The 27,464-nt window shown below is 36.1% G+C and overlaps 1 protein-coding gene across 3 annotated transcripts in view; it reads left to right on the forward strand.

Annotated features, from left to right (window-relative positions):
• LOC114349527 (sodium-dependent transporter bedraggled) overlaps positions 1-27,464 on the forward strand; it is a 413,358-nt gene that overhangs the window by 199,602 nt on the left and 186,292 nt on the right. For all 3 annotated transcript variants that reach the window (XM_050659642.1, XM_050659638.1, XM_050659648.1), the window contains 2 exons: positions 8,329-8,939; positions 20,587-20,831. In XM_050659642.1, coding sequence (XP_050515599.1) covers positions 8,358-8,939; positions 20,587-20,831 — 827 coding nt within the window. In that variant the 5' untranslated portion in view covers positions 8,329-8,357. The remainder of the gene's footprint in view (positions 1-8,328; positions 8,940-20,586; positions 20,832-27,464) is intronic.

A 27,464-nucleotide genomic window follows, 5' to 3' on the forward strand; every position in this document is an offset into this window, starting at 1 on the left:
AGCTGGATCCAGCGAGGATCCAGCAAAAGTGTGGAATCAAAATAAAAACACGATTTTAATGTTTTTTTGTCTGTATGCTAAATTTCTAAACAACAGAAACATGAATTATTTAGTTTTATGGATATAGTCGGTTCGCTAAACTCAGACACAACTGGTTAGATATTTTAGTCGGTAATTTTTTTGTTTTTTGCCAATTTTGCAAAAATTGGCAAAATTACTAACTATTTAGTAATTATTTTTTGCCAATTTTGGTAAAATTGGCAAATTATTAAAATCACTAGCCAGTTGTGTCTGAGTTTAGCGAACGGACTATACCTTAAAAACATAGGCCTTACCAACTTCGCACAGACTGCACATATAGCAGGTTACGGAGAAAGCCCTTCCGGCCTCTGTGCTGGTCGGTTTTAAAGTCATCAAATAGTCATAGACCATTGACAAACGGTCGCCTTTCACTCCTTCGGGCTCATAAACCGCCATATCCTTTTCCAAAATCTTTTTGAGAATCAGTTTTTTGGCTATAAATGTTTTCTCTTTATCGTTTCAATTCAATCTCAAGTTCTTGTTCCAAAGTAAAATTCACAGGCTCCGGATTAGTTGGCCCATCTTCTTCCATTATCTCTTGCACTGGTTCCACAGTTACTTGCTTATTTATACGAATCAACAAATTTTTCATCTCTTGTCGCATTGCATTCTTTTTCGGCATGGGGAACTAACCAGGGTTGTTTAATCCTTCGTGATACTTTTTTTGATTTTGTAAATACACTAATGTACCTGTAATTTCATAGAGACGCCGTTCTGTGATTCTTTTGCGTAGTGCTTCCGATAGATCGACATTAAAGACAAACGTCCACAGACCCGCATCGTACGCAAGGGATTTTAGTTTGCCTTACAATGATTGCCGATAATGCGATCCGTACGATGCGGATCAGTGGACGCGGTTACATAAGTTTCCGTACAAGGCAAACTAAAATCCGTTGCGTACGATGCGTCCGATGCGTACGATGCGGGTCTGTGGACGCTTGCCTTAAGGCTAAAGTCCTGGCTATTTAGATTGTATAAGACAAATTTCATGGTTGTGTCGGCCGTTATCAAAGTGGACTCTATTCTGTAAAGAGCTTCTACAGCCGTTTAAAAGTGGCGATTAACTCATTGACTATTGACCACTCGCCTGCAGAGAATTTTATCGCAGAATCAATGTATATCAACGCTTTATTGATGCGAACTTTTAAGCTATAGAAACTGTCCAGCATATCTACTGAGCTACTGACAGCGCGATAGAATGGCAAGTTGCCGACTCACGGCTTTGAATAAAGAGGCTAATGAAGACATTAAGTAACTTATTTCAATTTGACATGTTTGCGGATCCGCGCTGCTGGATCCAGCATGATTTGCTGGATCCAGCATGTGAAAAATAGCGCTGGATCCAGCTGGATTGCTGGATGCTGGATCCAGCAATTGCAATCTCTAGATAAGAAGTTAAAATCATTAAAAAATAATCAAATTTTTTTTTAAATATCTCATAATAATTACAATCCTTTTAATTTACATATTTCATACTATTACATTGACTGTATCCTAACTCCAATTCATTATTTTAACAATTTTCATTTACATTTAAATAAAACTAATTTCCCTTTTACATATAACCACCAATACAATATACATATAAATAATTTTGCCAACATGGTAATTTTTTTGTATAATAGTATTCAAATTTAAAATTTATTCTTTCTCCTCTCTCACCATCATCTGTTTTTATTTTTTGTTTATCATTATTTCTAGCAGCTCATACTTCCTTTTTAATCAATTTGATTGATTGAAACACAATTTTCTTTTTCAAAAAACAATAGATTTAAATGTTAGACATTTATAGATATTAAAATCTTTACCATATTATCATTGTTTTGGATCATGACCTTTTGTTAAAACCTTTGAAAATCGACTACCTTCTTCTCTACTGCCAATGTCACTCCAAACAGTTCCTTACAAACTTTTGACACTTGGTAGTCAACGTTGGCCTAAGATGGTTGATTGAGTTTCTTGGTAAAGTTTCACCATGTTCCCGGAGGTTATATCTTTTAACATCGGCGTTTAGCCTGTTCAATATTACTACAACATAATGTAGATTTAATTATAATTTCAACCATTCTTTGGTTCTGGGGCTATTTAGCAAGTATTTAAGTAAGTAATCATAACCACATTTTTTAACTTTCAAAACTTCAACCATCTTTCAATTTTAATAGTGGGATTACTTATTCTATTTTAGATTCACTGATGATGGACTGATAGGTCCTAAAACGTTCTGAATTGGACACATTTTATTCAATCCATTGGGATTTTTAATAAAAAAATTGTTAATAATAAAATTTTTAATAAATATACCAATTACATAGAAGTGGTTTTTACTTCATGTTAGAGTTTTTTAATATTATCTAGATCTAAAACAATGTAATTACAATTTTATACCATTTAAGGGGTTTTTTCATCCAAATATTTTTAGTGACTTTAACCAGTGCATACTAGGCCTGGATCCCGCGTACCAAAAAAAAGTTGATTAGCAAGCTGAAAATTTGTTAATAGCTTTACGGTATCTAGTCGGACAAACTTTGATGTATGGGAACACTGGAACAGGGGAAAGTTTTAATTGTAGAACAGGTTAAAAATTTTGAACGTCATACTACGAAAACTTTCCATGTATTTTGTCGGACAGAACTTCCAATTGATATGTTACTATTTCATTAAACTCTCATGCAAAAATCAGACTGGTATTTATCACCAACTGGGCGTTTTAATAAGTCCGACACGTAGAACCTGCCAAATGACAGGAATTATGCTGGTGATACGTAGCAATATGATTTTTGCATGAAAGTTTAATGAAAGGGTAACAAATCAATTGGAAGTTCTGTCCGACAAAATACATGGGACGTTTTCGTAGTCTGACGTTCCAAATTTTTAACTTGTTCCACAATTAAAACTTCCCCTGTTCCAGTGTTCCCGTACATCAAAATTTCTACGACTAGACACCGTTAAGCTATTAATAAATTTTCAGCTTGCTATTAATCAACTTTTGTTGGTACGCGGGATCCAGGCCTATACCTTGTAAGCAGCATTTCAGATGTAGTTGTCATTCTTTTTTAATAAATATACCTGTTATAAATTTTCATATACCTTTTTAATAAATATCAGGACCACTCGATCTGCAGTCGAATGCTCTACCACTGAGCCACCACCTATTGATTTATTAACGTACTTTAAAATGGAATTTAAATGTCATTGCATTAGTCATATTTTTAAAATAGTTTGAAATAAAAAAATCGATTTATCCATATAATAGCAGTTAAATATTGCATTGTTAGCTAGTTCTGAGCTATTCTGACAATATCAGGTGCCTAGGTAGCATATAACTATTTTTAAAATGGATTCCAACATTTGCGGTTATAGTGACATAGTTACAAAGACCAAGCCAAGTATATAAAAACGTTTTAAAATCAAATAGGCGGTCCTTATTCTACTAAATGAATAAAAATGCGTGTGTTCTTATACCCTCTCTGACAGTATAAGACACCGAACAGAAATCCATTAGGGCATTCTCTGTAAGTTGAACGGAGGATAACCAACCAGGGTTAGGTGAATTGCCGAACCTATTCCGAAACCTTCCGAACCCCCTCGTGTGTGTATTTGGCGAGCTGAGCGAAATCAACGAATCCCGATCCTCTCCAACGGTTATCCGAGTTGAGCGTAGCCATCATTACATATTTTACCATCTAGCGCGCTGAGCGAGATACTTCCCCTCTTTATACATTTATTTCGCGTTGAGAAATAAATGCATTTCCTAATTTTCTCGATCGTCGGTTATTATTCATATATCAAATATCTTCACATTAGCCCAAAATTTACGAAAGTCCTGTATGTAGAGGATAATTATATTTTAAATAACGAAATTAACAAGTAATTAACCATAATTATTTTTTCTTTTGTATGTTGTTTGTATTGTTTTGTTATTTCTTTGTTTTCATTCCAAATATTTTTACCTACATCTATAATTTTAGTAAGAAAACAAGCAAGGCCTTGGCGTACTGATTCACTTGATAAAATGCTAATTACATTAAGGAAATAACGACAACACATGAAACTGTTGGTATATATAAAAAGTAACTGTGGTCGCGTGACTATTTTTTCCTTCACGAGATCACCTCTAATTAATGAACTAAATATTCAACGGGAAAACTTAAAAAAGTCAATAGTGGTTAATTTATAAAGAGAAATTCGTTTGTTTTTTACCTGACGAAGGTCAAGGGCAGTGCGGTATGTCGTGTTTTAGAAGATTGAAAAAGTGATTTACTCTTATATTAGAGGATTGTTTTAATTTGATCACATATAGGTATCAATACCAGCTTTCAGAGCAAACAACAACTTAAACAAATATATCAAGAACAACAAGAGCCAAAAGGAAAAGCAATTGGGTGGGTGTATACAGACTTATGTACATGTGGTGACTGTCCAAAAACTTACATTGCTCAAACTAGCAGAACCTTTAACAAACGTATAGCAGAACACAAAATAGCTTCTTAACCTTCTAGATCATAATCCTTCTTTTAATGACCAGTTTCAAATTCTCCATATTAAAATATCATCTGTTTAAAATAAAGGCCTTAAGCTATCGTTATTGGTATGGTATGGTACATCGGGCCAGGGCCAACTTGTGAGCCCTTCAGATACTTAGACCTCCTACGGTGGGTCCATTGTATCACCCCTATCTTACGGACCAGGTCCATAAGAACCTGATCTTCGGCGTTTCTGGGGCCTTGGCTACACCGGGCTCCCATGTCTGTCAAAATCAGCAGAGTCTGCAAATCTGAGTTCCTCCTGCCGATGCTACCACGAACGTCTAATCCTCCAGAGACCTTGTGGCCTCACAGAAAGCCACAAGTCTCTTCAGAGCAACTCCCTCACCTGGCTCGGCTGCATAGATACCGATACCAGGATCTGCCACCTCTGAGAGACCAATGCCGGGCATTCCCGGAGCACATGTGAGGAAGTTTCCTCCTCCTCATTACGTAGACGGCCATCCGCCAATCCAAGCAGATAAAAGTGCCGTCAGGATGCGTCTTATACGATCTAAAAGAAGCAATTGGGGTGTGAGACTTTTGGACGGCCCCATTATGTGGAACCTAGCCTGTCTCAAACCTCCACAACTAGCCCAGGAGTCCTGGAACTTCTGCAGAAGAAGCTCTCTGAGACTACCCCGACCAGTACTAAAGGGCACTCCAATCATAGGTTTGGGTCCCACAGGCAGAGTGGATGAGCCCCGTCTTGGCAGGGCGTTAGCCCGTTCGTTGCCTTCCACACCAGTGTATCCAGGGTACCCATACCAACCTAACCCTATTGGTCAGAGCAACATCATCCAGTGCTCTTTTAAACTCAAGCTATCTTTATTAGAATCTATGGAAATTAATAAACTAAAAATACAGATACAATTCTGAATGACAACTTGAGACAAACAGCTCTCCACTCCTGAATATATTCAGTTAAAGACTATTAAGTTTAGACATAGTAAAATACATCACTTATAGGCGAGCGGGAGATACCCCTAAAATGACCAGGTACTGACTCTAAGAGAGGTGAATGGCTAATTATATTCATACTTTATATTTTTGAAGGTGCTGAAAACGAAAATTAGGTTTATATTGAATTTTATGTGGGGGAACATTGTCAAAATCGCAATTTTAACCCAAAAATAAAAAAAAATCACGTTTTTTTGCGTTTACCTCGCTACAACTCTGTTCAATTTCAATATTTTTTTTTCTGAAATTTTTACAGTATATAGCTCTAACATTTCTGAAGACAACGATACCTGCTTTAAGCTTTAATATTTATTCTAATAAAGGTTATGAGTTTTTCAAGGAAAAAGGTGCGGATTTGTGCATTGCAAAGTTTAATCGCAAAAGTTGAGTGACGAAATTTAAAATTTGGCCTTTTAAATCACCTTTATGTTAAAATAGAGAGTACAAAGAAGTTTTCTGGAAAATTTTAGATCAAAATGTTTTATAGAAAAAAAATAGTGCATCTTTTATTATCGACATTAGAAATCACCAATATAACGGTTACTTTTCGAGATACTGACCATGGCTGGTGAATGGCTAATTTTGGTCTTAGATTATGTTTTTGACGCTGCTGTGACGGTGATTTATTTTAAATTTTAGGTAGAGAAATATTGTCAAAATCGCAATTTTACCAGAAAAATAAAAAAAAGTGAAATCACGTTGTTTTGCGTTTAACTCGCTACAACTCTGGTCAATTTTAATATTTTTGTCTAAGGTTTATACGCTATATGTTGCTTACTTTTTTGAAGACAACGGTATCTGTTTTAAGATTTTAGTCTTATTCTAGTAAAAGTTATGAATTTTTTAAAGTACAAGGTGCAGATTCGTGAATTGCAGAGTTAAATTGCAAAAATTAATTGACAAAATTTAAAATTTATCTGTTTGATTACGTTTGTGTTAAACCATAGAGTTCAAAGAAGTTTTATGTGGGGTTTTAGGTCTAGATGTGTTATAGAAAAAATATGGTGCAACTTTTAATTTTAAGAAAAACGTAGTTTAACTTTTTTTATTTTTAGGGCAAAATTGCGATTTTGACAATTTTCTCCCACCTAAAATACAAAATAAACTTGATTTTCGTTTTCAGCACCATTAAAAACATAAAGTAAGACCAAAATTAGCCATTCACCACCCATGATCAGTATCTCAAAAAATTAGCGTTATTTTGGGGATTGATAACGTAAATGTTAAACGTTGCACCATTTGTTTTCTATAAAACATTTTGATCCAAAACTTTCCAGAAAACTTCTTTGTACTCATATTTTATTTTTGAATTTGATTTAAAATCTATATTTCAAATTTTGTCAGTCAAATTTTGCGATTAAACTTTGCAATTCCCGAATCTGCACCTTGTACTTTAAAAGATTCATAACTTTTACTAGAATAAGACTAAAAGCTTAAAGCAGAAACCGTTGTCTTCAAAAATGTGAGCGATATATAGTGTAGAAACTTTAGAAAAAAAATATTAAAACGGACCAGAGTTGTGGCGAGCTAAACACAAAAAAACGTGATTTAATTTTTTTCTTTATTTTTAGGGTACAGTTGCAATTTTGACAATATTCCCCCACCTAAAATTTAAAATAAATTTCATTTTCGTTTTCATCACGATCAAAAACATAATCTAAGACCAAAATTAGCCATTCTCCACCCATGGTCAGTATCTCGAAAAGTAAGCGTTATATTGGGAATTTCTAATGTCGACATTAAAAGTTGCACTATTTTTTTTTCTATAAAACATTTTGATCTAAAACTTACCAGAAAACTTCTTTGTACTCTCTATTTTAACATAAACGTGATTAAGAAGCTAAATTTTAAACTTCGTCACACAATTTTTGCGATTAAACTTTGCAATGCACAAATCCGCACCTTTTCCTTTGAAACATTCATAACCTTTATCAGTATAAGAATAAAAGCTTGAAACAGGTACCGCTGTCTTCAGAAATGTTAGAGCTATATACTGTAAAAATTTCAGAAAAAAATATTGAAATGGAACAGAGCTGTAGCGAGGTAAATGCAAAAAAACGTGATTTCATTTTTTTTATTTTTAAGTTAAAATTGCGATTTTGTTAATGTTCCCCCACATAAAATTTAAAATAAACTTCATTTTCGTTTTCAGCACCCTCGAAAATATAAAGTATGAATAAAAATAGCCAGTCACCCCTCCGTGAAGTGAAAGTATTGAAAACAAAAGTTTTTTACGTAGATTTGTTAGCCAGGAAATCCTTCGTCTTCCTGGTCCCTGTTTTCCTTCTACTTTTTCCTGCAAGATTAGTTGCAGCAGTTCATATCTTTCGCTGTTCCTCATTGTGTGACCGAGGTATTCGAATTTTGGCTGTTTTTATTGTGGTTAACAGCCCTCCTTCTTTTTGCATTCTCAACAAAACACAAAACACTCTAACTAATTAGTAAAGTGGTCGGTATAAGATATCTTCAGGATTCGACGATAAAGCCAGCCACATTTAGAAAGCCTCAATTCTCTAGTAGGTTTCGTCTGTGAGAGCCCACGACTCAAATCCGTACAACAGTATAGGAAAGATATAACATCGTAGTAACCTGATTTTTATGGGTATTGATAAATCATGACATTTGAATAGTTTAGCCATTTTTTGAAATGCAGATCTTGCTTTCTCTATCCTACATTTGATTTCTAGGGAATATTCCCAATTTTCATATTTTAATTGATGTTATCAAATATAAAGAAACATAATCAAATTCCTTTTTTTTTCAGGTGATGACTTGAAACCGTACGATGCTACAATGTCTACAGAAACAAGCACAAATGAAGGTGATCTAATCGACTTACATGTTGGATCACCAGTTCTACCGAGAGCCTTGCCCATCTCTACCTCAGAAGAATGCTCAGAAGCATCAGACAATCTTCTAGATACAGAACTACCCGTTTTAGAAGAAAAACTACAAACGGCCAGTCAACTGTCCACTCCGAAGATATCTTCGAGAAGACCTAGCGTTGACGTGGAGGATATTTTGATAGACATAGACGATAATTACGATGAAGTCGATGGACTGGACGATAATGAGGAGTTCATCGAAGTCTGCGACAACATCGAAGCGTTGAATGTATTGAAGAACTTGGATGAAGTTCTCGATGCGACTTTCCAGGATGACGACAGTAGTGATGCTAGTTCTGTGCAGGTGCAGCAGGATATTGAAGAATGTTTGGAGGATTTAGATAACTATCTCAAAACATTAGAGGGAAGCTCCAGCGAAGACGAATGCGTATCTTCGAATTGTACGGATGATCAAGCAAGCGCTGAGGGTTCAATAGTCACTGATTGCCTTGAGACAGAAATTCCATCGGAAGAAAATGAGGAGAGCAAGGTAAATATAAGAAATAATTGATTTCTAGTGGTTTGTAAACAGCAAAAAGCATTTATTGTTTATACTTTTTCTAAAAACTTGTCTGATAAGGTTCGATTTCTAAATATACCGGGTGTTTCATCACTAAATGTAAATAACTTAACTGGAGAATCATTGATAAATTAAGAATATTTTGACATTTTGAAACACATTTCGATGAAATTTATTTTTTATCTGTTGCTTTATTTTTTAACCGCAAATCACAGAAAATCATCCTATAACATCAAAAAATGGATATATTAGAGAAGAAAACTTTTAAGAAAAAAAAAATAAATGTAAAATGGAGCTACCACAGAAAGTAGGGGGTTAATGTATAACAATAAAACCTCAACTCACTACGGAAACCGATTGTCTAGCTCAGTCACTCAGGTGTAAGTTCATCTTATCTTAATTGAAAATAAAAGGTGAACTTAAAAGGTGAACAATGAGTCTTGGAAGGGACAAATAAAACATGAAATTAACTAATGATATTTATTTTACATAAAATAATAAAATGAAATGAGATTTTAACATCAATAAACAAATTCTGCATATAGCTTTACAAGATTTAAATGATACTTTTGAGCCTGTTGGATCACTTGTTGGTCGTGGATAATGATAATGGACATAGATCTAGATCAGGGGCCACCAATTATGTTCCCTGAGGGTCCGTTTCGCAAACCTATGACACTTGTGGGGTCCGGATTGAATACTACCTGTGTCTGGTTGTTCTGATTCGGTTTATTTGCGGATTCTTGTCAAAAAATATTCCCTTTAAATAAACCAGAAGGGTGCCGGGTGAAATTTTTGGACAGAAATTGTTTAACAATTTTATTTGCCAAATTTCAGAACATCACTTTTTTGTCCCCGAAAATATGTTTTTAGCATTTTTGGGGTCATCTTAAACAAAAAAAATCTGTCATTTTTCTCAAAAGTTGATAAATTTTGAGTTTTAGCAATTTAAAATCTGAAAAAATGCAAAAATAAGCATTTTTGAAGCTTGAAAACTCATGCGTAAATTATTATTTTTGAGGTCTTCAAGTAGCTAAATTGAAGTTTAAACATTCAGTTTCAAGATTCTGATGAGTAATCGGCGCTTATTTCAATTTAGACCATTTAGTCCACTCGACCCTTAAGCCGACGCGGCGGCGCGTCACACTATATGGTGCGTGTTGCACTATATGATTGGTGTATTTAATTAGCACATTGGCAATAATCAACTGAATAAATAAATGAATGATTTAACAAAAACTATGTTAATAATATATTATAAAATTTTAATAAACTTTCGCTTAAGTACGTATATAATATAATTTCGCATAAGTACGTCTAATATGTATGAATACGTGCGACAGAGACGATTACTCGTTAGAATCTTGAAGTTGAATGTATAAGCTTAAATTTAGGCACTTGTACCTGAACAATAATAATTTACACATGAGTTTTCAAGCCTCGAAAATGCGTATGCGTATTTTCGCATTTTTCAGATTTTAAATCAGTTATAATTCGAAAACTCTCAACATTTGAGAAAAATATCAAGAGACCTTTTCAGTTTAAAATTACCAAAAAACCTAAAAATACATTTTTCGGAGCAAATAGGTAATTTTGAATTTGTTTAAAAAAATTGTTTCCTCTGTAAAAAATGTACAACCTATCTGAAGTTTGGAATGCGTTTAGTGCAATTGATTCTCATTAGGGAGTTGAGATATTCATCTGTTAGCTGAGATGTGTACCGATTTTTAATAAAGTTCATTATTGAAAAAGCTGCTTCGCACACAGAAGTTGAGCCAAACATAGTACATAGTAAGTACTATGGCCATGTCATAGTCATGGCCAAACATTTTCAAAATTGCAAAACAGTATATTCTGAATTTAATCGCGGTCCGCAAAAAACTAACCTACTGTCCGGATGCGGATCGCGGTCCGCCAATTGGTGACCCCTGATCTAGATGTTTGCCATGTAAGTGTCTTCAAGTAGCCGTTGTGTTCTTAGAGGTAGCTGTAGTTTTAATTTATGGTATTATTTTTAACTGTTCTGACGACTTCCGTAACTTTTCCCATCCGATGCAAAACAACCTCGTTACGAACTCGATCCACCCAACTCATTCGTAGGACTCTCTGATAAACCCAGATTTCAAAGGCTTACAGTTTCTTAAGAAGTTCATTAAAGTCCAACCGTCGACACCATACAAAAGAGTAGAGAACACAACATAGAATCTCACTAATTTTCAGACAAAGTAATATTGTTTCCACATAACAGTTTCTTCATCTTACGGAATGCAGCTCTGGCCTTCTCCATACGTATTCTAATTTCTTTGCTCATGTCCCAGTTCTCATTTAGATTACAATCAAGGTAGGTGATACTGTTAGTTCGCTCCAATTGTTCACCATAAGCTGTTACCCCTTCCGCTTGTATTGGCATTTTACTGACAACCATCACCTTTGTCTTTGCGGTGTTTAACTTGAGTCCTATTCATCAAACGTTGTGGTAATCCTATTAATCAGATTTATTATAATATATGTGTTATATAACCTGGAAAACCTGACTCATATGCCCAATATCTTTATCATTCTGTTTACTAACAACTCTTGAAAGGATGATTAAAAATAGATTTTAGGATTGTTTGAAGTATAACAGTATTGTGCAGGGATGTGAATTGCATAGTGTAGAATTCCTTTCCTCTCGTCTTCACTGCAGCATCCATTTGACTTGCAAATTGTAGAAGTCTTGGAGGTGTCACCAGGAAAGTGTACCAATAAGTTTTCAATTTAAAAATCTTTTAGTAATATTTTTAATATTTTCAATATTAATAATTTACTATTAGGATTGAAAACTACTTCGTCTTTCAATGCCAGATGGCGCTAGCCACCTACTATCCTCACTTCAGTTGCAATGGGTGGGAAAACCTCTCGATACGAATCAGTTAAAATATGGAGAACAGTGCCTACGTTCCTTCCGATGAAGGCTCCAATAAGAGCCGAAAATCGCGGTTCAAGGGACTGGACTGCACTCCGTATTCTAATTGAAAAGTAAGATTGTTTTGCCTTCGCATTGCAACTGAATAAAAATGGTATACATTTTTATTTTATAGTCGTATTACTCCGTAGAGTAACTAGGTGCATTTTTTCGTTGGAACTTTACCAGCTGCAGACGGGGGATGTGAATTGCATAGTGTAGAATTCCTTCCCTCTCGTCTTTACTGTAGCATCCATTTGACTTGCAAATTGTAGAAGTCTTGGAGGTGTCACCAGGAAAGTGTACCAATAAGTTTTCAATTTAAAAATCTTTTAGTAATATTTTTAATATTTTCAATATTAATAATTTACTATTAGGATTGAAAACTACTTCGTCTTTCAATGCCAGATGGCGCTAGCCACCTACTATCATCACTTCAGTTGCAATGGGTGGGAAAACCTCTCGATACGAATCAGTTAAAATATGGAGAACAGTGCCTACGTTCCTTCCGATGAAGGCTCCAATAAGAGCCGAAAATCGCGGTTCAAGGGACTGGACTGCACTCCGTATTCTAATTGAAAAGTAAGATTGTTTTGCCTTCGCATTGCAACTGAATAAAAATGGTATACATTTTTATTTTATAGTCGTATTACTCCGTAGAGTAACTAGGTGCATTTTTCCGTTGGAACTTTACCAGCTGCAGACGGGGGATGTGAATTGCATAGTGTAGAATTCCTTCCCTCTCGTCTTTACTGTAGCATCCATTTGACTTGCAAATTGTAGAAGTCTTGGAGGTGTCACCAGGAAAGTGTACCAATAAGTTTTCAATTTAAAAATCTTTTAGTAATATTTTTAATATTTTCAATATTAATAATTTACTATTAGGATTGAAAACTACTTCGTCTTTCAATGCCAGATGGCGCTAGCCACCTACTATCATCACTTCAGTTGCAATGGGTGGGAAAACCTCTCGATACGAATCAGTTAAAATATGGAGAACAGTGCCTACGTTCCTTCCGATGAAGGCTCCAATAAGAGCCGAAAATCGCGGTTCAAGGGACTGGACTGCACTCCGTATTCTAATTGAAAAGTAAGATTGTTTTGCCTTCGCATTGCAACTGAATAAAAATGGTATACATTTTTATTTTATAACAGTATTCTTTCCAAGTTCCAATTTGGATGTTTTCGTAAATTAAGGTATACAAGTTGTCAAATCTAGGAATGATTTTGAAAATTCTACAGTCGGTACACCCTTGATGCGCAGTTATTATTTCTTTAGGTGCGTTGTTTTTGCCGTCCACTAGTAATCCTAAGCAGCAGAATTCTTCAACTCTTTTTATAGTTTCACATTGCACCTATAAGTTATTTTGTTGCTTTTGGACCATCCATGTTAACTTTTTATCCTTTTTTTGGCATATCTCACTGTTTTCTCTTTCTTCTTATCGTAGAATGGGCATTTCTCCTGTATGCGCGTTCAATGGGTAAATACACATTCATTATTGTGATGATATATTCCCTTTTTCAGTTTTAGCCTGTTTTCTTTTCTTCGCTATAAAAAATGAGTAAAGGTCTTTTTTGATTTCATCTGAACATTTCCATCTTATTACTTGTACTGATGTGAGATCTATCTAATTATGACATCTAACTTGTTATCTCTTTTGCTACTTCTTACTAATTCTGAGATTAAAATAAAAATCTGCTTTGTTCACCATATCTTAATTTTTTCTATTTTAGCATCGTTTATGTTGCAGCTGATTATTCTTGCTTGCTGGTCTTTTTGTGTTTACTGTTTTCTTTTTGTGATTTTCCGTTGTAATCTTCTCTTCTCCATTTTTTTCTCAATATTTTTATTTCATCCAAGTGTACTTTCTGATTTGTTCTGACCTGTTATATTTTTTCACTGTGTGTTTTCTTTATACGTGTTGTTGTTGTTGTTGTTGTTGTTGTTGTTGTTGTTGTTGTTGTTGTTGTTGTTGTTGAATTGTTTTAAATCAAACATATCTTCTTCTGTTTTTGGTACCGTAACCCTGGATGGGTATTTGCGTATCTAGCTATGTCTTTTAATTCAGACCTCCCTTGTGCCCTTCTCCTTCATTGTCTTACATTCATAGTTGTCAGGTCGTGTTCCACGCCTTTCAACCATCTCTTTTTGGGCCTTCCATTTTTTCGTCCATTGTAATATTTTCTTTGTTGTTTTTGTATCTTCTTGTCTCCATACATATCTTAACCTTGACAGTCTTTGTCTTTTAACAAATCTTACAATATCGTACCCTCAATGTATTTTGTCGTTTCTTCTGATCTCCCATGTGACATGTTCCTCTTGCTGTATACTTTTCTCGGTATCTTTTATCTTTCTCTCGAATGTCCTAAGTTGAGCTTCATATCTTTTGTCATTACCCAGGTCTCACAACTATAATAGGTAATCTCGGTTCTAATGACTGTTCTGTAGATAGTCATTTTGATTCTTTTGTCTAATAATTTCGATGACATCAGTCTTTTATTAGCACAGTATGTACGATTCCCACTGGAAATACGTGTAATTCAATCACATTGTGTTTTGATTAGGAAAGTTTTGGGGTAGTTCTGATTTCTTTAATTATATATGTATTTTGGTCTGATGAATCCGAATATAAGGTTTGCGGACAAAATTTCGTGACGGAACATTAAGTAAATCACTAAAAAAGCGAATAATTTCTGCTTTTTCCCGCTCTTTTACTAAAATCTCGAAACCTATTAACTTTTAGTAAATGGTCTGTTAATCGAAATTAAAGTACTTAAAATTCTCTACAAATATCACTATTTACTTTCTTTTTCAGACGAATTTTTTGGTCTAAAGTTCAAGTTGAAAATTGCCTATTTTTAACGGTCTCTGCAAAAACCACTTTTTACATTTCAAAAGTTTATTTTTTACCAGGCTGCTGTCATTTGATAAATTTACATCCTCCATGCTGTGGAGGATGCTGATGCCTAATTATCACAACAGCTCTTAAGATGGCACCGTCAAATAAACATGTGACAGTGGTAGGGGAAGATATCATCTTCTAATCAGTTTGATTGGCCTTTGTAGTCCTAACACAAAAAATGTATTTTTTTCTGCAACCAGGAAAAGGAAAGGTTTCGCAAAGCTTCTACAACCCTCATGGCTGCTGAAAAAATCCGAATGGACCATATCTCATTCCTACATGCGAGGAGTGGTTGTGATACTAATTCTGCATTGTTTAATCAAGGGAATCTGAAATTTCCTCAAGTCCGGCAGAAGAACACAGACTTGCAACTTACCATTGACGCTTTTAACGACCCTAATGCATATCAGGATGAGGTTGCCACTGCAGGAAACATGTTTATCATGGCTCTATATGGAAGAAAAAAAAAGAGACCAGTCTGAACGATTTGAGATACGGACAATGCGTATCTTAATCATACAAAAATAAGACCAACATTGTCTCATTACCCCCTACCGAATCTGCTGCACAAGAACATTCACTTAGAGTTTACTATCAGGTGCAGCAATGGTTATTTTTATATCAAGCCACGCCTGACGAGCAACAAAAAGATCCAAGTGAGTGGGGTTGGAAAAAAATTACTAGTGGTCTCGTGCCAGTGCCAACCACTTTGGACCCTGCACCAAACTCACTACTACGGTATATTTCTTGTAAATGTAAAAAGGGCTGCCAACGCAATTGTGGATGCAACATGCTGTGGATGCTGTCCATTGTTCCCCACTTTGCACATCATGCGAAAGACTGAAAGGTCATGCACACAATGTGGAAGGTATGTTTAATCTCACAATATATTTTGCAATCATCATCTCTTCTTTAGAACTGACACAATGGGTCTATTGAATAAAAATAAGTATTTGCTTTTACTTACAAATATTTAAGTATTTACTTAATAGTAATTGAATACAGTCATTTCTTTAATGCTTTATTTAATTACTATTAAGTAAATACTTAAATACGAGGAAGTAAAAGCAAATACTTTTTTTTATTCAATAGACCCCATCTCTTTTATTTCCGAGAACAAGCAGAATATATATCGGGACCCATCGCCACCGGAGAACCACAGCCAGGACCTTCTAAAAGACAACGGCCCATATAATTTTATATTAAGACAACGTTTTGCATTTTCATTTGTTTTGTTTTTTAATTTGTAATATTAATAATCACGATATTTTAAGTTTTATTTTGTTAGAGTCCTACCTTTTTTGATACTGAATTTGTACAATTTCGACCTTTTTTTCTTTTTACTAATTTGAGCAGAAAACTAGGAATACAATTTATCATTCTAATAAAAAATAAAGTTTTGAAATGTTAAAAGTGGATTTTGCAGAGACCGTTAAAAATTGGCAATTTTCAACATGCACTTTAGACCGAAAGGTTCGTCTGAAAAAAAAGTAAATAGTGATATTTGTAGATAATTTTAACAAAACCCGTAACGAAGATAATAAGCTCGATCAAATTATTAAAATGATGCATGACTTAACCACAGAAACAAAAAATTTAACAACGGAAGTAAAAGAGATAAAGAATGAACAGAGAAAGTACTGGGAGGAATTAAACGACCTGAAAACAGAATTGGAGAAAGTTAAACAAGAAAACCAAACTAAACACAAGGAGAAGGAAGAAATGAAAAAAGAACTAAACTATATGAAAATACGTGTACAAAGACTAGAAAAGGAAAGGAAAGTAAATAATGTTGTAATACAAGGCTTGCCAATAGATACAATCGATAGAAATGCACTGAAACAAACTGTAGGAAACTTCATGGAAAAAGAAATGAATATCAATGTTCAAATCGAAGAAGTTATCAAACTGGGAGAAAAAACATGTTTGGTCAAACTACAGAACAAGTTTGAAAAAGAAAAGATCATGCAAAATAAAGCTAAACTAAAACACATAAAAGGCAATAAAGTATATATAAATAATGACATAACAAAAGAAGAACTACAAACACAGAAAAAAATAAGACAAGTCGCAAATGAAGAAATTAATAAGGGTAAAAGTGTTACAATAAAATATAATAAATTAATAATAGATGGAAAAACACACAAATGGAATCAATACAGCAACCAGCTAGAAGAAGACCAGGGAAATCCAAAAAACTAACAGAAGATGAAAGTACACAAACAAAAGCACAAATCACGACAGACAAGGCACAGAAAAAGGAATTGAGCAAGGACGAAAATAGAAATAGAGCAAAAACGAAAGATAAACATGAAATAGACATAAGAGAGAACATATTTATAGGTGCATGGAATGTAAGAACCCTACACGAAACCGGCAAATTGGAGCAGGTAAGCCAAGAGATTGATAAGTACAAATTAGACATTGTCGGACTAAGCGAAACAAGATGGAATGGTAGTGGATCAACCCGAGTAGGTGACCAACAGCTAATGATATATTCTGGGAATACGGATGTAAATGACAAACACGAAAAGGGAGTGGCAATACTGCTAGCCCAAAAGGGGAGAAAGGCTCTAGTAGAGTGGGAACCAGTGTCAGAAAGGATTATTTGGGCGAGACTGAAGGCAAGATATTATAACATAATAGTAATAAATGTATATGCTCCCACAAATAAAAACGACGAAAATGAGAAGGAAGAATTTTACGAGCAACTACAAACAACGTTTAATAAGATTAATAATAAATATAGAAGAGATATAAAAATAGTAATCGGAGACTTTAATGCAAAAATAGGAAATGATAATAAAGGACATGAACATGTGATGGGAAAGGAGGGAATCGGAGAGAGAAACGACAATGGAAATCGATTAATCGAATTTTGTGAGCAAAATGAACTTTTAATAGGCGGAAGCATCTTTAAACATAAGCGGATACATAAGGAAACATGGAAATCACCGGGAGGGAGATACAAGAATCAAATAGACCACATAATAATTGAATATAAATGGAGAAGCTGGCTGCAAGATGTCAGGAGCTTAAGAGGTGCTGATGTGGGATCAGACCACATGCTAATCAAAGCGAGACTAAAAATGAAATTAGCCAGAGATAAAAACCAAAAAATCAGCAGAAGGAACAAGTACAACGTTGATGCCCTAAAACAAGAATGTATAAGAAATAAATTTAGTGAGAAACTGGCAATTAACCGAACAGTATCACAACAAACTGGAGAGTCAGTCGAAGAAACATGGAAATATTTTAAAGAAGTGATGATGAATACAGCAAAAGAAACAATCGGATTAAAAAGAAGACAAAATAAAAAATGGATTACCAAAGACACTCTACTACTGATAGAAGAAAGAAAAAAGATCAAAGAAGAAATTCTACAAAAGGAAGGATCGGAAGAAGAGAGGGCACTTGAAAGGAAATACAAGGCAAAAAACGCAGAAGTAAAAAAACAAGCCAGAAAAGATAAAAGAAACTATATAAATGAGATGCTAAATATATCAGAAGAAGCAGCGAAAGAAAACGACTTACGAACACAATATACAATCATACGAAACTTAACAGGAAAAGCACAACGAAATATACGAGAAGTAAAGGATAAACAAGGAAATAGAATAAAAAATGAGAAAGAAATAATACAAAGATGGAAGGAATACTTCGAAGAGATATATGCTAAGCATGAAATAACTCAAATCATAGAAGATGAAGTAGAATCACCAGAGCTAGAAGTGAATATTGGAGAAATTACAATGGAAGAAATTGGAAACACTCTAAAACTACTAAAAAATGGCAAAGCCGCAGGAATCGACAATATACCCATTGACATAATAAAAGCAGACACCGAGCAGTCAGTAGAGATGCTACATACACTTTTGAATAAAATATGGACGGACGAAGAATTGCCAAAGGAGTGGAAAGAGGGATTGATTATAAAAATACCCAAAAAAGGAGACCTGAGCAAATGCAACAATTGGCGTGCAATAACACTACTAAGTGCCACATCCAAAGTGCTGACCAAAATCATTTTGGAAAGATTGAAGCCGGAACTAGATAAAAAACTGAGAAACAACCAAGCAGGCTTCCGTTCCAACCATTCCACTATTGATCACATTTGCACCCTTAGAATTATCTTGGAACAAACAAATGAATGGAATAAAGATATAGATGTGAGTTTTATCGACTTCGAGAAGGCCTTTGACCGTGTAAATAGGGCACAGATGTGGAAAATCCTTAGATTATATGGGATACCACAAAAAATCATAAACTTTATTAAACTCTTCTACGAAGGATACAAAGCCAAACTAGAACATTCAGGTGAAGTAACAGAAGAGATATCCATAGAAAGTGGAGTCAAACAGGGTTGTGTACTATCCCCTACCCTATTTCTTATTATGATAGATTGGGTAATGAGGAAAGTAATCGACGATCGAACAGGCATCAGGTGGAACCTTTTCAAACAGCTAGAAGATCTCGAATTTGCAGATGACATCTGCCTTATAACTGAACACCGAAATCATATGCAAGCAAAAATTGACAAATTGGCACAGTACTCCGACACGATCGGACTTCGAATAAACACAGAAAAAACTAAACTTCTAAAAAATAATAACCATCCAAATAATAAAATAATGATAAACGGTAAAGAAGTAGAAGAGGTAGACAAGTTCACATATCTGGGATCTGTCATGGAAAGGAGCGGGGGGTGTAAAAAGGATATACAGACGAGAATAACAAAGGCGCAACACGCATTCAACGCTTTAAATAAAATTTGGCAAACAAACGAAATATCGGAAACAACAAAAATTAAAATCTTTAACAGTTGCATTAAAAGTATACTGCTCTATGGAGCAGAAACATGGAAACAGGACGAAAATACAACTAAAAAACTACAAACATTTGTAAACAAATCTCTAAGAAAAATCCTAAAAATATACTGGCCAAATAAAATAACTAATACAGAACTATGGGAAAGGACAAAGCAAACTAACGTATCTACTACAGTCAAGGAAAAAAAATGGAAATGGATCGGCCACACTTTAAGGAAAGACCAAAGCAGCATAGCAAGACAAGCACTTGAATACCAACCAGAGGGAAAAAGAAAGAGGGGCAGACCAGACAACAGCTGGAAAAGAACAACAACGAGAGAACACGAAAAAATTGGACTAAGATGGGGCGAAGTCAAAAAGAGAGCAAAAGATAGAAGAGAGTGGAGGGAATTAGTTCACAATTTATCCAGAGAATAAAAACAAAAGAAGATGCGCTGTCCCGGCCAGACAGCAATCTTACACTTTTGGCCAAGAAACGCATAAGCGCCCAATACTCCACAAGGAGGGATGGAACGAGAGAGAGAGAGAGAGATAATTTTAAGTACTTTAATTTCTATTGACAGACCACTTACTAAAAGTTAATATAGATTTCAATATTTAAACAAAAACGCGGGAAAAAGCAGAAATTTTTCGGGTTTTTCGCGATTTACTCAATGTTCCGTCACGAAATTTTGTCCGCAAACTTCATATTCGGATTCAGCAGCCCAAAATCCATATATAATGAAAGAAATCAGAACTACCCCAAAACTTTCCCACTAGGGGGCTCGTAGAATACAAATTGACTGAATTAGTGCATTAATTTCGCTACTTACGGAATTGTTTTGATTTAAAATCAAACATAATATTATGTTGTTAGGTTTTATTCGTAATTACTGTTAATACTTATAGTAAATTTTTTAAAATATTTTTCCAAATCTTTAGTGTGATTGTATTGGTTTCAGGACGAAGAATTGAGGTGCAAACTGCGTCAAATCGAGGAAAACTATAGGAAATACCTGGCTTCCGGGTGCGTAAATAAGGCATATGTTGAAACGGAACCAAATGAGCGGGAACGCCGGCCATTATCGGCCTGTGGTGCAGTCAGCGAAGCAAAAAGCAGGAATCACCCGGCTCGCAATACCGTGGCAGTCGTCCGCAGGAAACGGCCATCGTTACCAGAAGCAATGGATGGAGCTGTAGCGTCCAGGTGAGCGATATGCTTCAACTATTTTTATTTGTAATTAAATAATTGCAGAAGTGGATTATCAGTGTCGGAACAGTTTCTGTATACATGCAGGGCCCCCGTAAAGGCTGCTGACGCCTGTGTGCAAAAAAGGATTTTGGCGCCCCTTAGGCATTTGGGTTCATGGTTATTTATTAATTTTTTAGAAGGTAGGTCGATAGGTAGGTGCTTGAAATAAAGCACAAAACTGAAGTTTAGAAGTCATAATAAGTTTTAATGAGTTTTCCCCGAAAAGTGCTCCATTTTTTTCATTATTTCACGTTGAAATGTTGGATTTGTCATGAGCTCCAATTTTGCATTTACTAGGTCTATAGACTTCATGAATAGGTACACCATTTTTTTCGTTTTTTATAAGCTACATTTTTGATAACAATATTTTTCGATAAAATACTTAGTTTTTGAGTTAATTACGAAAAACCGTCTAAAACATATTTTTTTGTCCAGAAATAAACATTTTCACTCGAAAATTCAAAAAGTATTGATTCAGTTACAAAACTCTATAGAACAAAAGTTGCTTAGAATTAGTCAGTTTATCCATTTCTGGACATTATTTTAAACCTACATTTTTTCACCACCGAGAAAGGGTAATAATCACCCCCCAAATAAAAGCAACCAACGACACAAGTCCAACTTTGAAGTGGAGGGTAGGGGTAGAACCTACATCCAAATTTTCGTCCAATTCGTTGATCACCCTGAAAATTACACGGTATCGCCGTATTTTACGTCCATTTACTGGACTATAGGTACAATAGAAAAATAAAAAATAGCTATTATTGTAGTAGCGATATTTTCTGAGACTTTGCTGTTGCAAATTCATCAATTACATCTCTAAAGATCTAAAGATACAGGTACTGTCAAAAGAATTCTTAGTGAAATGCTTACGTTTGGAAGGTTGAAGATTAAATTGTTTTTAAATATATATTGTAAAATACTTAAGGGGGCCGCCGGTCGGTGTCATCAGGTAATGAAAATAGCTTTTTAATTTCATTAAACAAATCATTGGAGTCTATACCCTATCCTTATTATCCTGATCTGTCATTCTTTAAGAACAAAACAACGTTTTAAAAGATAGCTGTCACTTAATTTAAATATGTTTCGTGTGTATTTATACCTAATTATATTTAATTTCTCAACTTTTGTTTTAAAATTAATTTTTATTTTTTTTGCAAATATTTTTCAATTTTTGACCCTGGGTTTTGGCGCCCCTAAAGGATGGCGCCCGTGTGCATTGCACACTTTGCACATATGGTAGCGGGGGCCCTGTATACATGAGATTGGTACTCTGGAATTTAAATTAATTAAAATTAATACATAACGAAAATTTTAGTGGAAGGCCCGGTTTTTCAATACTAAATATATTATGAAGATGGTGAACCATGGATTTAAACAGGCTAACATCAAAATAACGAATTTCAGTCCAACGTTTCGTTTGAATATGTTTCTTGCACAGTTCATATATCGAACACATTTCTTATTTATTCAGGACATCGCACACATCTTATGGAAATATAATGTCACTCAAATTCAATAAAATTTATACCAATAGATTCGTTTTAAATTAACGATCAAATCTTATCATTGCGCCAACTCTCTATTTTCAAAAATAAGAGCAGAAATTGATATAAATAAATCTGAAATCAAATGGGTAGGTACATAAGTTAGAGAGAGAAAAAATATTTTAAAATACCCAGATTTTCGGTACTCCATAAATCAGCGGATTAGTTTCACTAATCCGCTTAGGCCCAGCGGGATTTAAGCTGTTATGAATAGCACTCAGAGCAATAATGATTGTAAACTAACATTTTATGGACTCCAAAAATGTGATTTCGATAAACTTTAATTGCAATTTGCGCCATAATTAATCATAATTAAGAGTTGGCGCAATGATAAAAATTGATCGTTATATTAAAACGAATCTAATCGTATAAATTTTATTGAATTTGAGTGACATTATATTTTCCATAAGATGTGTGCGATGTCCATTTCATTTCCGATCCTTCACTTCTGCTGTTTTTTTCTTATTGTTCAGTTTTCACTTACTTGCGCCACTACTGGACTCGGCTGTTGTCTTGTTGTCTTTGATGGTGGGTTTATTTGATAACCATGAGTTAACTGCCCGATTAGGTTAGGTTTGCCAGCATTTTTTTGGTGAAATACCGTTATAGCTCTATCGAACAGTATTATTCAATTCATCATTAACACCATCATTATCATCATCAGCATCATCACCAGTGGCATTACAGCTCATTATGAACCAAAGCCTTCTTTAGAACAATTCTTCGTTCACCGCTGTCAGTGGCACTCCGCTTTATGGTCTAACTCCAATAGACTTTAAGTTGTCTTCTAAGTTGCCTTGAGACCTAAGCCTTGGTCTTCTGCATCGTTGTCCAATCTGCCCTCTTCGGCGAAAAAATTTTTTTGACTGTTGCACCTTCGCATACTTCCTATCTTAATAAATTTTACAACATCATGTTCCCCAAAACTTCTACACAATTCACAAGTTGCAACGCTTCAAACCTTGCTCTTTTATGACTCCATGTATTATATTCCTCTTAGGATTTTTAGCTCGAAACGTTTAAGCAATTGTCTTGGGAGAGACCACTATTTGGGAAGTAGTCTCTTCGCACTTTAGTTCTTACTGTGTGAAATTTCGTTTCATCATCATCAATTGGCCTACAGCCTTCGTGAGTCTTGGCCTGCCTCAAAACATTCTTCTATCTTTTTCTATCGAGTGTCTGTCTTTTCCATTCCCCTACTGGGGACATGAGGGGACATGAAAGGAGCCTCCACGTAGATTGTGATCACTTGTGAATACAATCGGGCGTCCCCTGGAAACGAGTAATGTCGGCTAATCCTTTCAACACCGGTGCACCAACAACACAGATGCAATCAAAATCAAAACGGTCTTTATCAAGGCCATTTTTGATGACGACCTCAATTAATATTGAAGGACTATCAGCAGATAAAGAAGACCTATTGTCTAATATGTGCAGAGAACATGGTGTCGATGTTCTACTGGTTCAAGAAACCCATAGAGGTACGACAAGCCGCAGACCAAGGATTCGGGGTATGAAGCTCATACTGGAGAGACCACACGACCAATATGGTAGCGCAGTCTTCGTCAGACCAGATATCGACGTAGCATCCACATCTCTAACAGATCAAAATGACATCGAGATCCTCACAGTGGAGATAAACTCCTGTGCAGTAACGTCAATGTACAAACCACCAAACGCTGACTTTGCTTTTGAGGAACCGAATAACTTTCAATCACAGCAAATCAAATTCGTACTGGGTGACTTCAACTGTCACAGTGTCGCGTGGGGTTACAACGAAACAGATTCCAATGGCGAAGAACTAGAAAAATGGGCTGAAAGCATGAACCTAAAACTTATTCACGATCCAAAGCAGCCTGCGTCGTTCAACAGCGGAAGATGGCGCAGAGGTTACAACCCAGACAATATATTTGTCAGCGACAGAATTGGAGACCAGGTGACAAAAATCGTTGGAAGCGCTCTCCCAAAGACACAGCACAGACCAATAATTTGTCTTTCCAACGCGGCAATCAGATACGAAATTGTTCCTTTCAAGAGAAGGTTCAACTTTACTAAAGCAAAATGGGAAAAATTCTCTGAAACATTGGATCAAGAAGTTTCCCAGCTAGAACCTTGCCCTGATTCATACGATAAATTTGTAGAAATCGTAAAGCAAGTATCACGGAAATTTATCCCTAGAGGTTGTCGAACTGAGTACATAGCGGGGCTCAATGAAGAATCTAAACCCCTACTTAAAAGATACGAACAGCTATATGAAGAAGACCCTTTCTCGGAAGCGACAATACAGGCTGGGGAGGAAATGTTACATGCGATATCCGCCAACAGAACGGAAAGGTGGTGCAAGCTGGTCACGAGTCTGGACATGAAACAAAACAGCAGACGTGCCTGGAAGCTGATTCGGAATCTTGGCAACGATCCCGCTGCTCCGGCAGTCAACATGACAGAAGTCACACCCGATCAGATAGCCCATCATCTTCTAATGAACGGTAAGACGACATCAAGAAAGAACAAGGTGAGAGCTCAACGGAATATCGACGAAGAAAGAGATGTTCTAGGTACCTCTTTTTGTCTAGAGGAGATGAGAGGCGCGATCCATCAAATGAAAGATAATAAAGCGGCTGGCCTGGACGACATACGAACAGAGCAAATAAAGAACTTTGGACTAAAAACCGTAGAGTGGCTCGTAAAAATGATGAATTGCTGCATCCGTACATTACAAATCCCCAAAATCTGGAGAAAAGCTAGAGTGGTAGCCCTCTTAAAACCAGGGAAGGATCCGGCGGATACAAAGAGTTTTAGACCTGTATCTCTCTTGTGCCACCTTTTCAAGGCCTTTGAAAGAATGATACTGAACCGGATCGCAGAATATGTGGAGACTAAAATTATTCCAGAACAAGCAGGATTCAGACCCGGAAAGTGCTGCTGCAGTCAAATTCTTAATCTCACCCAACATATTGAAGATGGTTTTGAACGGAAGGAAATAACAGGAGTAGCGTTCATAGACCTAACTGCCGCCTATGATACAGTTAACCATCAACGGCTACTCGCAAAACTCTACGAAACTACAAAGGACTTCCGACTAACAAGGTTAGTGAAATGTCTCCTCCAGAATAGACGCTTCTACGTAACGCTCCAGTCCAAGAACAGTCGGTGGAGGGACCAAAAAAATGGGCTACCACAGGGAAGTGTCCTCGCGCCGTTTCTATACAACATATACACCAACGACCAACCCATACACCAACAAACAAGGCAATTTATTTACGCTGATGATACAGCGGTGGCAGCTCAGAGAAGAACCTTCAATGAAGTCGAAGTGAAGCTGACAGATGCCCTGGGAGACTTAGCTCTATACTATGATAAAAACCATCTGAAACCCAATCCCACAAAAACCCAGGTATGTGCTTTCCACCTGAGAAACAAGCATGCCCGAAGGTCGCTGGAGGTGGAATGGCGTGGTCAGATGCTGGAACACAACAAGACGCCAAAATACCTTGGCGTCCGTCTGGATAGAACTCTGTCTTACCGATACCACTGTCAAGATGTTAAGAAGAAAGTAAGTGCCAGAAATAATATCATCCGCAAGCTAACTAATACAAAATGGGGAGCACAACCACACACTCTCCGCACTTCTGCCTTGGCATTATGTTTTTCGGCCGCGGAGTTTGGAGCACCAGTATGGGCAAACTCTGCTCACGCAAAGAACGTCGACGTGGCTCTAAATGAAACGGTCCGTATAATATCGGGTTGCCTGAAACCGACACCTATCGAAGAGGTATACCCCATTGCTGGAATTGCTCCACCACCAATCAGGAGAAAGGTCACGTCAGAGGTAGAACGGAAAAAGCAGGAGACGGACCGAAGACCACCAAATGACTTACACTTATATGATCCACATCACTTATATGACCACCAAACTCAGCCAAGCAGACTAAGATCTCGGAAAAGCTTCCTGAAAACATCAAGATCCATCCCCGAAGCGCCAGAGACGCGCCGAATACACCTATGGCAAGCGTCAACTACTGCGACACATTTTCCTCCCTCGGAGGAAATGGCTGCTGGACACAATTTACCGTATCCGACTTGGAAAGCGCTAAACAGACTAAGAACCGGCGTTTCACGTTGTGCTAGTAACCTGAAAAAATGGGGATACCAGGAGGACGATACCTGCGACTGTGGCGCGGTTCAGACCAGCCGGCATCTACTATCATGCACAGAGATGAGAGAGACCTGCACAGAACAAGACTTAATTATAGCAAATGACAGGGCCATCTATGTGGCCAACCATTGGAAATACAGAATTTAAAGTTGTTGGTGTTCCGGACACGGAAAGTAAGTATTCCCCTACTCCAATCTCAGTTCCTTCAGATCGTCCAGATATCTGAGTTCAGATCGCCCCCTTCTTCTTCTACTGATCGGCCTATTTAGCATAGTTATTTTAGCAGGATCACTTAATGTCTTAACAACACTCATACTCACCCATCTTAGGTAGTTTCGATGGTTCTCACGATATGTGCATCACCAAAAAGTCTATGGGGTTCGAAATTATATCGGCTTCTCCAAAAACTCCGTTCGTTAACTCCACCATATATAATTTATATCGTCCCCAATACTTTTGTTTCGTCGAAATTTCGTTAAACTTGACTTATTTTGAGCTACCAATAAATGTTTTTCCTTGCTACTAAAATGTGTAGCATTTGACACCAGTCTTTGCAGCATTACTTTTAACTATATGCAAAATCCTCAGTTGCCGGTTATACCTACCTGTTTCAGAGAGCTTCTACTTGAGCCAACAATGTCTTTGAAATGCACAATATTTCAATAAACGTAGAACGTATGCAAGTTTTAAGGCTTCTATGAAGAAATAGTTTTAAAAAAAAGATCCGAATGTAGTTACTTTTTTTCATGAACTAGGTTTCATGACACTTATAGAGGTATGAGCCAATAGATTGGGAACGACTCAGAGAGCGATCGAACGAGCTATGTTAGGAGTATCTCTGAGGAAACATATACGAAATGAGGAAGTACGAAGAAGGGCGAAGGT

This window comes from Diabrotica virgifera, chromosome 1 (genome assembly GCF_917563875.1).
Source record: "Diabrotica virgifera virgifera chromosome 1, PGI_DIABVI_V3a".
NCBI classification, from domain to species: domain Eukaryota; kingdom Metazoa; phylum Arthropoda; class Insecta; order Coleoptera; family Chrysomelidae; genus Diabrotica; species Diabrotica virgifera.